This window comes from Barbus barbus, assembly GCF_936440315.1.
Source record: "Barbus barbus genome assembly, chromosome: 3".
Taxonomy (NCBI): Eukaryota; Metazoa; Chordata; class Actinopteri; order Cypriniformes; family Cyprinidae; genus Barbus; species Barbus barbus.
Window position 1 is genome coordinate 30,266,648 of NC_136731.1, and position 12,882 is coordinate 30,279,529.

At 39.6% G+C, this 12,882-nt stretch overlaps 1 protein-coding gene across 1 annotated transcript in view; it reads left to right on the forward strand.

Moving 5' to 3' along the window:
* Window positions 1–12,882, forward strand: part of cacng3b (calcium channel, voltage-dependent, gamma subunit 3b) — a 44,345-nt gene that overhangs the window by 15,395 nt on the left and 16,068 nt on the right. The window contains exon 2 of the mRNA XM_079401543.1: window positions 5,338–5,421. Coding sequence (XP_079257669.1) covers window positions 5,338–5,421 — 84 coding nt within the window. The remainder of the gene's footprint in view (window positions 1–5,337; window positions 5,422–12,882) is intronic.

Genomic DNA, 12,882 nt, shown 5'->3' on the forward strand with positions numbered 1-12,882 from the left:
AAACACTATAATTTGTTACATTTATATAGCGCTTTTCTGGGTACTCAAAGCGCTTTACATAGAAGGAGGGGAATCTCCTCAACCACCACCAATGTGCAGCATTCATCTGGATGATGCGACGGCAGCCATATTGCGCCAGAACGCCCACCACACACCAGCTTATTGGTCGAGAGGAGACAGAGTGATGAAGCCAATCAGTGTATGGGGATGATTAGGAGGCCATGATGGTCAGAGGCCAATGGGGAAATTTGGCCAGGATGCCGGGGTTACACCCCTACTCTTTTTCGCAGGACATTTTTAATGGGATTTTTAATGACCACAGAGAGTCAAGACCTCGGTTTAACGTCTCATCCGAAGGACGGGTGCTTTTTACCGTATAATGTCCCCGTCACTATACTGGGGCATTAGGACCCACACAGACTGCAGGGTGAGCACCCCCTGCTAGCCTCACTAACACCTCTTCCAACAGCAACCTAGTTTTCCCAAGAGGTCTCCCATCAAGGTACTGACCAGGCTCAACCCTGCTTAGCTTCAGTGGGCAACCAATCTTGGGCTGCAGGGTGATATGGCTAGATACCATAGGTAGCTCACTAGATTTTGGAACACAGCTATAATGATGTATAATAAAATTCCAATATTCTTCACATGTACAACACGCTATAAAAAGAAAGGCTTTTATACATTGTCAATGGATTTGGCCATCATATTCCAGAAACAGGGTGAAATCTTCCTGGACAGGAAATTTTATGGAAATGCTGACTTCTGCTCCGTCGCTCGGTTCAGCACAAATGAAGTCTTTACACTTTGACTGTAAGTTCCCTTTAAGCTGAGGGTGAATGCATAGGCAAATTAAGCTGAGCATGTATTTCTCTGAAGTGTGACTAACCATGTGTCAGTCAGAGCAAGGCAGGCAGCCTGTGTGCTATCAGAGGAGCTCCAGCGGCAGAGCTCTTCACTGTGCCCACAGCCACCCACCGCCGGCCACACAGGACCGAGAGAGGAGAGCGGCTATGCCGAAGCTCAGAGCAGCACAAAAGCCTCTTTTCATCCCCCTTTCTCCTTTTCCTTTTATAAAAGTGTCGCTTTATCTGTTATGCGCTGAATAGGCGAGAGAGCTGCGCTAGCTACACAATCCAAGAGGAGGGGATGAAGGGAGGGCCGAGTGTAAAATGTCTCCATCAGTTCTTAATCTTTCTGGTCTCCTCCAACAAAGCTGTCACCTTTGAGGAGATCTCTGTTGAATTATTCAAACTGGAGGTGTGGCGGTGCGGCGACAGCCCCCAGCCCGTGGGACTCGCCGCTCACCACTCTGTTCACCTTCTCTCCGATGCGGAGACCTAGAGGCTTGAATCAACACAACACAACCGTTTTCTAATCCACACAAAGGTAGCCTTTAATTGAAAACATGTCTCTGGTGATTTTACCTCAATATTGACTGTAAACTACTTGCTTTCCTACTTCTCTCTCTCTCTCTCTCTCACAACGTCTCTATTGATATCTGAGCACGAACACTCCATTAGCTTAAAGTGTGAAACACAGACGCAAATGTGACTAATTGTTTTAAGAGGGTCCTGAGACAAAAGGGCCAATGAGACCTCAAAGTGTGATGAAGACAAATCTGTCCAACTGCGGACAACAACACCGGAAAAAAAGGTTTCACCTTTTTGTGTGTGTGTGTGTGTGTGTGTGTGTGTGTGTGTGTGTGTGTGTGTGTGTGTGTGTGTGTGTGTGTGAATTTACGGAAACAGCTTTCGAGTTTTCTAATCAGATTATTCTAAATCATTGCATTGTCAGCATAGAAACCAAATTAGGACTTTTAATTCCAATGCAAAGTATTCCTTGCAGGCGTTTTTCCAGGGGACCCTTTCAGCTAATAGTATCATTGTTCTTTTTATTTATTCACAGGCTGTTTGTAATGATAGCAAACATAGAGATAAAAGCTAATGAAATACTTCCTCGCTAATGCATTCACCCATCCTCCGGTGAAGCTCTCTGACAGGTCTGCGACTGAAGTTGTGACAAACACGCAGTCATTCTGCAGGTTTGTGTTATGTAAATGGAGACAAAGAGCTGGGCTCTAAATCTGAGTGATTGTTGGTTAAAGCAGCTGCTGGGTCTTATGATGCTTTTAGCGCCGCTGTAATCCATCGCAGCTCATTGGAGGATGGAGAGGCCTGGTTGTACTTCACACTATGCTAGACAGATAAGTGTAGACACGGGCAGTGGACAGGTGATTTATTGAAATATGATATGAGATGACTGTCTTTCAGTTGACATTCCAATAGGCAGGAGTGCTAGAAACTGGCACTCGTGTGTGTGTGTGTGTGTGTGTATCTACTTCATCATATTTTGGGGAGAAATTTGTACCCAAAAGAAGTTTTATTTATAAATAAACTTTTTTATTTATTATTGTGAAAAATATAGAAGGCTATCTGTTCTGTTAGGTTTATGTTGTTAGGTTACAATTTGGTTATTGTATTTGTAATTCGCTATACATAAAAACAGCATAAGTCTGTGGAATGTTCTCATTCAGATAGCTAATTAAACGTGTGTGTGTGCGCGTTTTTGTGACAAATGAGGACATAAATTTGTAATGACACAGGTATTACAAGGTGAAGGTGACTTTTCAGGACATTGAGACATTGACCCATGTCCCCACTTTTCAAAACGCTTATAAATCATACAGAGTGAGTTTTTTGGGGGGAAATGCACAGTCTCCTGTGAGGGCTAAGTTTAGGTGTAGGGCAATAACACATACAGTTTGTACAGTAAAAAAACCATTACGCCTATGGGATGTCCCCACTTTTCACAAAAATAAACGTGTGTGTGTGTGTGTGTGTATCTATTTAGCTAAAATTATTTGTTTTATAATGTTATTGGGTGAATCTCACAAAGAAGTCTTGATCATTTCACCTAAAAATAAAAATATACAATATTACAATAAATATTAATAAATAAATATATAATGCAACATTATATATTTGAACTTTATGCAACATAGCATAAAGTATATGTTTCATAAAGTTCAAATATATAATGTTACATTATTGTAATATTTTATTGACATTTAAAACATTTTCCCCAAAAAAGTCATTACATTTATTGATGATTGATTGCACACAGAGAATTAAGGACATGCTTAGTTGTCATGGAAAAACTGTTTAGCAAAATCACAAATCTTAATAGTCCTAAAAATGTATTTTTATGTTAATGTTAAATGTTAATTTTTTTTTTTATTTAAAATGGAGTTCATTTTTTTATTTTTAATGTTGGCCATTTCTTGATAAGTTTTGTGAAATTAACCCTTTTTTCAGATTTACTACTGTTTTTTCCTCTTTTAAATCTATTTTATATAGTAGATTGTTATTTAATATATTTAATTATATTACAATATTGTATTAATGAATTTGTAGGGAAAAAATATAATAATAATAATACACACTGTTACCATTACTGTTAAAATGACTCATTTTGTGATATAAAACCACCCAGCCCTACCTGCAAATGTGGTGCTTTGTTACAGGATGTGTTCATAAAGTGCCAAAAAAATGCAATGGTACACTGCATAATTCTTCTGCGTAATTCGTTGGTACAATGGAAGTCATTGATTCATGGGGTGTTTTATAGCGCAATTTTTCGATCTTGTCAAAATTCAAATGATTTTATATCCGAGGACTCACATAACATTAAAGCCCTTCCCACTCAAAGCATAAATACGTCACAACAGTCACAGTCACCATGACAATAACCGCCCCTCTCTCCGAGTCTTCATCGCCTACTCCTTTTCTGATCTCCCTCCATCTCTGTGTTATGAGCAGGCAATGTTTGTGTGCCTGTGTGTGTTTGAGGGAGTGAATAGAGCTGGATGGCTTTGAGTGGCCAGTCTGTCAGGTTACTTGTAGACAGTGATGGTGGGCTGCGGGCTGAGCCAGAGGGGATTTCTGAAGAAGCCTGAGTGCCCTGATTCACTCTGAATCATTGAATGCCCTCACCATCCACCACAGAGACCTGTTCTGTCACTTTCTTAAACAAAATGGTTTAAAGCATTTCACAGAAACAAGCACATACCCATGAAAACCATAAGTTGGTCTAAGTGGCCTCATTAGGTGTTGTTTGTTCAGTATTAATTCAGAGCCATAACCACATGTTCTTATTCAAAATGTTGATTGATACCTAACATTTGGTTGATCTGGTTGAAATGTCATTCTGTCCTTTTTAATTGTAAGATCTATCTATCTATCTATCTATCTATCTATCTATCTATCTATCTATCTATCTATCTATCTATCTATCTATCTATCTGTCTGTCTGTCTGTCTGTCTGTCTGTCTGTCTGTCTGTCTGTCTGTCTGTCTGTCTGTCTGTCTGTCTGTCTGTCTGTCTGTCTGTCTATGTCTATCTATCTGTCTATCTATATTTGTTTTGTCATACCATTTAATGTATTTCCAAGTTATTAAGTTAGATTTGATTAATTTATAATTTTTAAATGTATTTTATTATATTTTTCCACAGTGTGTTTTGCTATGATCAAACTGAGCCTGAATGGATGCCAGTCACATATTTGAGAATATAAATGATAATTATATGATAAAACAGAGGTTTAATGTTTCAGTAATATCTGTCAGATGGGTTTTGATTTGGTCCAAGGAGCATATTAAAAGAATCTGAAGGGAAAATAAAAGGTTGATTTAATTTTAAATTATGTAAATCAAGGGGAAAAATATTTAACCAGAAAATGAGGGGTTGCATCTTGGAATACGTCCAGTTTAACAGTTTTAACAGTACTGTGCACTGATACTAGAGAAGCTGATACATGAGTATTGCTTAAAATGGAAACATTTAAAACACAAACCGAGCATTTGAGCTGTGTACTCCTCCTTTAATGCAGCAGAGAATGTGACAGTATGTGTCAGAATGGTTTCCCCCTACATAGGGCGCATGTATTTGGTACGATAAACCTCTTCATTAGCCGGTCACATGTTACACCCTAAGGCAGAAGCGTTATTTTTGTTCATTTGTCATCTTGAGCGCACAGCCGAGTGAACAGGGTTTATCAGTGAATGCACAAGACGGCATGCATATGTGCACATACACACACACATATACACATAGCAAGCAGCTTACTAGGACTGTGCTCATTGACCTGATAAATGCATAAGAAAATGCTGCAAAATAAACACACCAAGACACATTTACTTTTGTATTTACACATAAAATGGACTCCTGTAGTGTGTGTGTGTGTATTTGTATGTGCTCCAACACATGCACACAAAAATGGTATTTATGGTACTAATGGTATTTGACTCTCTCCTCTGCTCTCTGTTCTTCGTGGCTGCAGGAACATTTCGAGGTGTCTGTAAGAAGATTGACCACTTTCCGGAGGATGCAGATTATGAGCAGGATGCAGCAGAGTATTTACTACGTAAGTCTGTCAAAACAACACACGTCAGGGGCGTTTTCTCTGAGGAGGCAAGGCACCTCTTCAAAATATATTGGATGAGAAAATAAATATAAAAAGGTAAAACAAATATTTCAAAATATGAGCTGAAATATTGTGCAAATCACTCATTTATATGAAATAGCACCAACAGTGATACCAGCAGATAAAAGGGAGGCAGTGTCTTTTTTGGCTTCTTTTGGTTCTCATTGAGTTCCTATAGCGTAATGTAAATGTAAGGGCAGGGGATGGTAAAATTGCCTCCACGTAACTATGATTGGCTGGTGATGTTATCAGTGCAAAAATACCCACCTAGTGTGGCCCACACATTGCCTTAATTGGCCCAAATTGTGGAAACTGTCTAATTACAAACAATAGACTCAAACAACAACCAACTATAAAAAATCTCATGCTTTCCACAAAAATATTAAGCAGCACAACTATTTCCATCATTGATTATAATCAGAAATTTTTCTTGATCAGCAGATCAGTATATTTTTATAGATATATCAGTATAGATTTATAAAGGATCGTGTGACACTGAAGACTGGATAATGGTTGCTGAAAATTCAGCTTTGATCACAGGAATAAATGGCATTTTATAAACACTTAAGTAGAAAATGGATATTTTAAATTGTAATAATATTTCACAATACTACAATTCTTTTCTGTGTTTTTTATCAAATAAATGGAGCCTTGGTGAGCATGAGAAGCTTCTTTTAAACATTCAGAAATATTACAGACCCTTAACTTTTGAGCGGTAGTGCAAGCATACAGTAATGTTATAGTATTGGTTGCATATTGCTACTTTAAGATAAAACTGTGTTCTCATATGAACCTCAAATGAAACATGAATTTATACTGGACTAAAAACTCAAACCCAGAAAGAGGACTCTGTACAAGTCCACCACACTCACAGTCACAGCTCCCCGACTGCTACGGTCTTCCCCACACATCTCAAACGTCTCACAATCACCCAAACTGATGATATGCATAGAGAAGTGTCATATTGGTCAGATGGATTTTTCTCGTTTAGCCCTGCTGAGTTTCTTCAGTCTCTGCAATGACCTCCACACTTTTACCATCTTATAGATTAGGTGCAGCGTGTCTTGAAATTGCTTGGTGACTGAAGCTAAACAAAGTAGATGCATGCATTCAAGCATGTCATGGTTTATGCTTAGTGATAAATCATGCTTACCCACAAGAGAGAGATGGTAGTATACGTTGTGTCAAAATATTTGATTTATTGCCCCTCATAAAAATTCCACCCCCCTCCCATCACTGGACACCTGTTTGGACACCTGTTTTGTACACCCCCACCGCCGTCTAAGTGACCATCTGGTTATCCACCCCAGTGAACTTAAGGAATTTATGACAATGTGTTATTTGTGTGTGGGGCCGATGTTATGTGGTTTAAACTTTAAATGGTGAAATTGTGTTAAATGGAGTTAAGGGAAGTTTTTATTAAAGTGTTTTCACATACATATCAAGAAAAAATATCAAACATGTACGTAAAACGTACAAAGACTGTTTTTCCCTACAAGTCGAGACGTGCTAATGTTGTTAAAACAGTTTTAGGAAAAACGTAGAAACTAAAACAAACAAACAAACAAAAAAAAGCATTAGATACGGTAGTTTTTCTATCATTAGAATTTAAAACTAGATTGTTTGGCATAGTTAAAAAGAATTAGAAGAGGTGAGCGCGTTCGTTCATCTATAACAAAAAAAAATCATCAGACGCGTTAGTTAAAACAATAAGATACATGTCAAAATCTGTTGCACTTTTAAAAAAGTTTTGAGTTTATAACAAAATTAAATAATATAGAATTGTTTTATCTTACCGTGGTGTGAAATAAAAAATATCAGACCGTTAAACAATAGTACAAGATAAAAAAATCTTGTGACATTACAATTTAAAAGCTAAATTTTGTCCCAACTTAGAAAATTAAAAGAACAGACTATTTTACGCAGCGTCCGTCAGAGAACCTCTCGCTTCTGTGTCAGACTCAGAATGAGGTTACGACCGCTGCCAGGCCACACCTACATCACCGCGCCCCCTAATACGGGTGTAGCGATAGCCTCCCTGTTGTAACGACGTGTTTAAAAAGCTGTGTTGATGATAACTTATCTTCACCTAGACATAAAATACGTACGAAGGTTTTGCGAATAGGAAAAACAGAAAAATTATTCTACAATGGCTGAGGCATCAATACCTAAAACCCCCGAGAAGTCCGTTGTGGATGCTATGGACTATCTCACTCTAGTGCCTAGGAAGATGAAACACGGACCGTGTTTGACCAAATTCCTCCACGAACCTTTGGATAACGTTAAGCGTGAGTTTCATTTATCCGGTAATCGCATATGCGGTTACGACTTTGACAAGACCAACAGAGAGGTCAGGCTGAGCACCGTGGACGCCAATGAAAGATTCACGTACGACACCAGCGATGACCCCGAATTGTTTTTCGCAGTAAAAGACTGGTGTTTATTTTACAACTACATTAGGCATGATTTAAAAGACGGATGCGATGACCCTCTATTCATAGGGGAATGGAACGGCGTCACACCTGGAATGCGATACAGAGTGTTAGGGGATCATGTTAATAAACACAGCGATGATTACATCTACATACTTTGTAGCGATACCACAGAAGGTCTTCCTGAACGCATTTGGCCGTTATCTGAAGAGGATCATCTCAAATACTATAACATTAAATTCTTGTTTCAATGGAAAGATGTGCCTGCATTAGAAGACATATTCGGAAAGATTGACAAATTGTTTAAGTGGTGCGAAGCGTTTGACAGATACAACAGCATAAAAGTGAAGAGAGGCGTTCACGTAGCACCGCCTACATTCTACAACCATTAAAAACAGACCCCGGCAGGACTCTCAGAGGAAATAAGCTTCGACCACTAACGACAGCAACATGTCCCAAGAAAACGTTTCAACGGCACCTAGTTGTGTATGCGATGACAACGCATGTGCCGCATGGACGTCTACGGACAACATTGCCTGGCTGGACAAATTTTGTAAAGAACTGGGATACCATAACCTCGCATTCTTGGCGAAGTACGGACCGTCTCAATCTGCAGCGGACGATGTTACAACCTCTGATACCGTCTCGGACAACGTCGACGGATGTATCGGTGTAACCGGACATAAAATCATTAATGCGGTTGTCGGGATCATTCTGGAATATCTGGTAGACAGACAGTTAAAAAAAAGATTGTTATGGTTGTACGGGGGATCATCCTTCGCAAACGCAGGTTAGCGTGTCTAAAGTCAGAAATGTCTTTTCTAAGGGATATGCGCAAAATTACACGGAAGAGTTTTTCACTATAGCCGCCTGTATACCCCTGACCCCGCTGGTGTACAGGTTACAAGACTATGACGGGGATATTATCGAAGGATGTTTTTATGAAAAAGAATTACAAAAAATTATCGTGAATCAAGATAAATCGTTTAAAATAGAAAAGATTTTAGATCGAAAAAAGAGGGGGAAACAGATGTACTGTCCCGTGAAATGGTGGGGATGGGCGACTAAATTGTCGTCATGGTTGCCAGAACGGGACATCTTGGACATACAGAACCCCTTAAAGTAACAACGAGTCTGTCATAAGCATCATTCGTGAAAATCTATATCATGAGCGAAGGCGGATTTTACGTTACACTTCCTTGCAACGTGTCAATGGACGTGTATCCTGACAACCGTATTTCTAATTACAAAACAAGACTTGCCAGAAGTATGAACCTTAAAGGACAATGGGAGACGGGCTTGATCGAATTTTATTATCCTATATCCTGGTATACGTTTAATGAGGAAGATGCGGCATTTGTTATCAACACGACACCCGGCATACTGGGGTATGATGAGGATCGTCACGAAGAGACTGAAGGCATGATTATCTATATTAAAGAAAAAAAACTTCAAAACATATCTAAAGTGTGTAGTACCTTAAAACCAGGATATTATGAGGATGTGTTGTTTCTGGTTAGAGAAATAAATGCAAATCTGCCTCCTAGAGTGACCCTTTTTTTATGGAAAGTTGGCTATTATTTTAGGTTTAAAACCTGGCACGTCTCTAGGTTCTGTAAATCAACCTTGCAAAGATCATACTGATGACATACCTGTCGGGACGTATGCACTGCATCAGGCCGACATAAGAGGGGGCTTTTATAGCATGTATATATACACAGACATGATCGAATATCAATCAGTCGGTGATGCGTATGTACCGCTACTGAAAACTGTACATATAGAGGGTACGGCTAACGACATCGTTAGTGTTAGATTCGATAAGCCGCATTACGCACCTGTGAATAAGTCTAATATTACTGACATTTTCATCGAAGTCAAAGACGATCAGAACAAACACGTCCGTTTCACTTACGGTAAAGTTGTGCGCAAACTCCACTTTAGACCTGTGAAATAGTTTTGTTTTGTTTTTTTGTTTAACGAAACTATACGACTATGGATCCCGAATGATACATTGCTTACTACCGTAACCAAGCGGGTAACGGATTACCCGGCTATGCCGGTGGATCTGTCATGTACGGCGGCGGAATAGGTGGAATTTTCAAAGCACTTTTCAGAACCGCACTACCTCTGTTGAAAAGAGGTTTTAGTATAGCAAAACCACATCTAAAAGCCGCTGCGAGAAATATAGCTAGCGGCGTAGTAACCACAGCTCTATCGAGGTCGTATAACGATAATAACAACGACGTCCAAAACGGTAACGGATTAATGGTTATGTCACGCGGATCTTTTAAACCGCCCGGAGTGCGAATGCGTAGGGGGAGTGGTCGCGTGAAGAAGGGTAAACCCGCTAGTAAGAAACGTACAGTCGCAAAACGCTCACGACGTTCCCATGCGAAACGTGTAAAGAAAACTGTCCGGCGCAAAAGACCGCTCAATACTATTTTCTAAACCATGTCTCTATTCCACAACATGTCGGAGGAGTGTATTAAATCCGAGTTGGATTTATTTACAGTACCTATGACTCAGACATCTATCGAAAAAAATAGATACGGCGAAATGCCACCGCTATCTGCGATAACGGATTCATCGCCACTAGAATTTTTTATTGCGGGGACAGGCGAAGATTACATCGATATAAATAACACTCTGTTATATACACGGATCAAAATAACCAGGCCAGACGGCAGCGATATTGCAGACGGTGCACCTGTCGGATTAATAAATTACCCGGGTGCGTGTATATTCTCGCAGGTGGACGTTTCTCTAGGCGATCGTCTGATAACGCAGAGTTCTAGCACTTATCCTTATAGGTGTTTGATTGAAGTGTTGATAAATTTCGGAAAAGATACCCTCGAAAGCGTCTTTTCAGCAGGATTGTTTTACAGAGATACGGCGGGTCACATGGACGCTACAGACCCTGCTGGAGAGAATGTGGGTTTAATGAAGCGAGCTGCATTTACCAACGCTAGCAACGTTGTAGAATTACTAGCACCCATCCATAGCGACATATTCTTTCCAGAAAAATTAATGTTGAACGGCGTAGATATAAAAATACGGATGACGAGAGGTAAAGATGAGTTCTGTCTGATGCGTGATGACGCCACCGCTTATAAACTCAATATTGTATCAGCATCTCTTTTTGTGAAAATAGTTTCGGTTTCGCCGGGTGTACGGCTAGGACACGCGCAGGCTCTTTTATCGACCATCGCTAAATATCCTATAGAACGCGTGTGTCTGAAGAATTTCTCTATCCCTGTAGGATACACTTCCGAACACTGCGGAACACTGCCGAAATCCGTCATTTTAGCAATGATGGAAAATTCAGCTTTTTCAGGAGCGTATGATAAAAACCCCTTTGCTTTTAAACATTTTAATCTGGAATTTTTGGCTTTATATCGTGACGGTATCCAAATACCGTCCAAACCCCTACAGCCGGAGTATGAGAACGGATCTGCCATGAGGGACTTTTATCAACTCGTGTTATCTACCGGAAGACATCTTAAAAATCACCCTCTGGCAATAGATCGTCAGGATTTTCTCAACGGATACACCCTCTACGGGTTTAATTTAGCACCCGATGAAGATTGTTCAAATCACGCATCTCTAATCGGTCCAACTAACGACAGTCATGGATAAAATTGCACACAACACGTATTTTTTAGGAGTGCTTCCGTGCGATCACCTCCCCAAAACACCGTTACAGAATTTACCGGCTATGCTTATTTTCAATACCGATCCATCCACAGAACCGGGCCAACACTGGGCGGCCATCTACATAAACAACGACCGCATTAGTTGTTTTTTTGACAGCTTTGGTGGAAACCCTAAAGATCAGCGTTTTCCGAAGACCGTCCGAGACTTTTTAAAAAACCATTCTATTTGTGTGCAATACTCTAACAAACAGGTTCAAAACATCACATCAGACGTTTGTGGACAACAATGTGTGTTTTTTCTGTATCACATGTCAAAAGGTCTCGATTATGAAAATATTGTTAAAATGTATTATGATGAACCATTTAAAAATTATGACATGGTTGTTTGTAAAGAGACCTAGACTGACGAATAAATGCACTATAGCAATCAGTATTTTCAAATGTTAAAAAATACATAAGTAAAAACTGACACATTGTCATAAAATTGTTTTATTAAAATAAATTATATTCTGTCAACAATTAACATTAATCTTGCCATGACGGCATTATGTCCACACAATGTGAATGCCCACGTGGACACTACAAATGTAGTCATGCAGCAGAATTGGCTATCTTTGCCATTCACAATTTCAGCTGCACAGACACCACATGTCAGTGGAAGAAACCAAAGGCAGCTAAGAGCACACACTCGGTAGAGGAACTGTACCTCTCTCCAAATGAGCCTTATAACCCGCTGACAAGAGAACCAACTGCGGAGGATCTCAACTGGCTGAGGAACAGACTCAGTGGCAGGTTCTCAGGAATGTCTTGGCTTTCTCTCACACCTAGATACATTTAGTTGTATTCAGTGTGTGCAGATCTGTAAATCTCTGTAAAGCATCTAGAACGTTTCTATAATTTCATGTTTAATAAATAAAAGACAATGTATTAACACACGTACTGTATAAATGAAAGGAGATGTGATTAATAAATAAAAGATGTAATCACAAATGTATCAATGTCTGTGTGTGTGTGGGTGTGTGTGCGCGTGCGTGCGTGATGTATAAATAAAAGACATACGCAGTCAGTCATGTTAATAATTCAACATAGGATTTAATACAGTTGTTTCAAACATGTTTAGAAATGTATTTACAAACAATAAAGTTAAAAAGACAACCAGGCGCTAGCATCAAGAGCTGGTGAATTAAACATGCTTCCGATGGGGGTACTAGGTTGTGACGTAACCGTACGCTTTTTTTTTACCTCTAAGTTGTTTCAACGGGGTGACGGTCTTTGGTGACATCTGCTGGCTGTGTGTGGGTGATTTTCTTTTA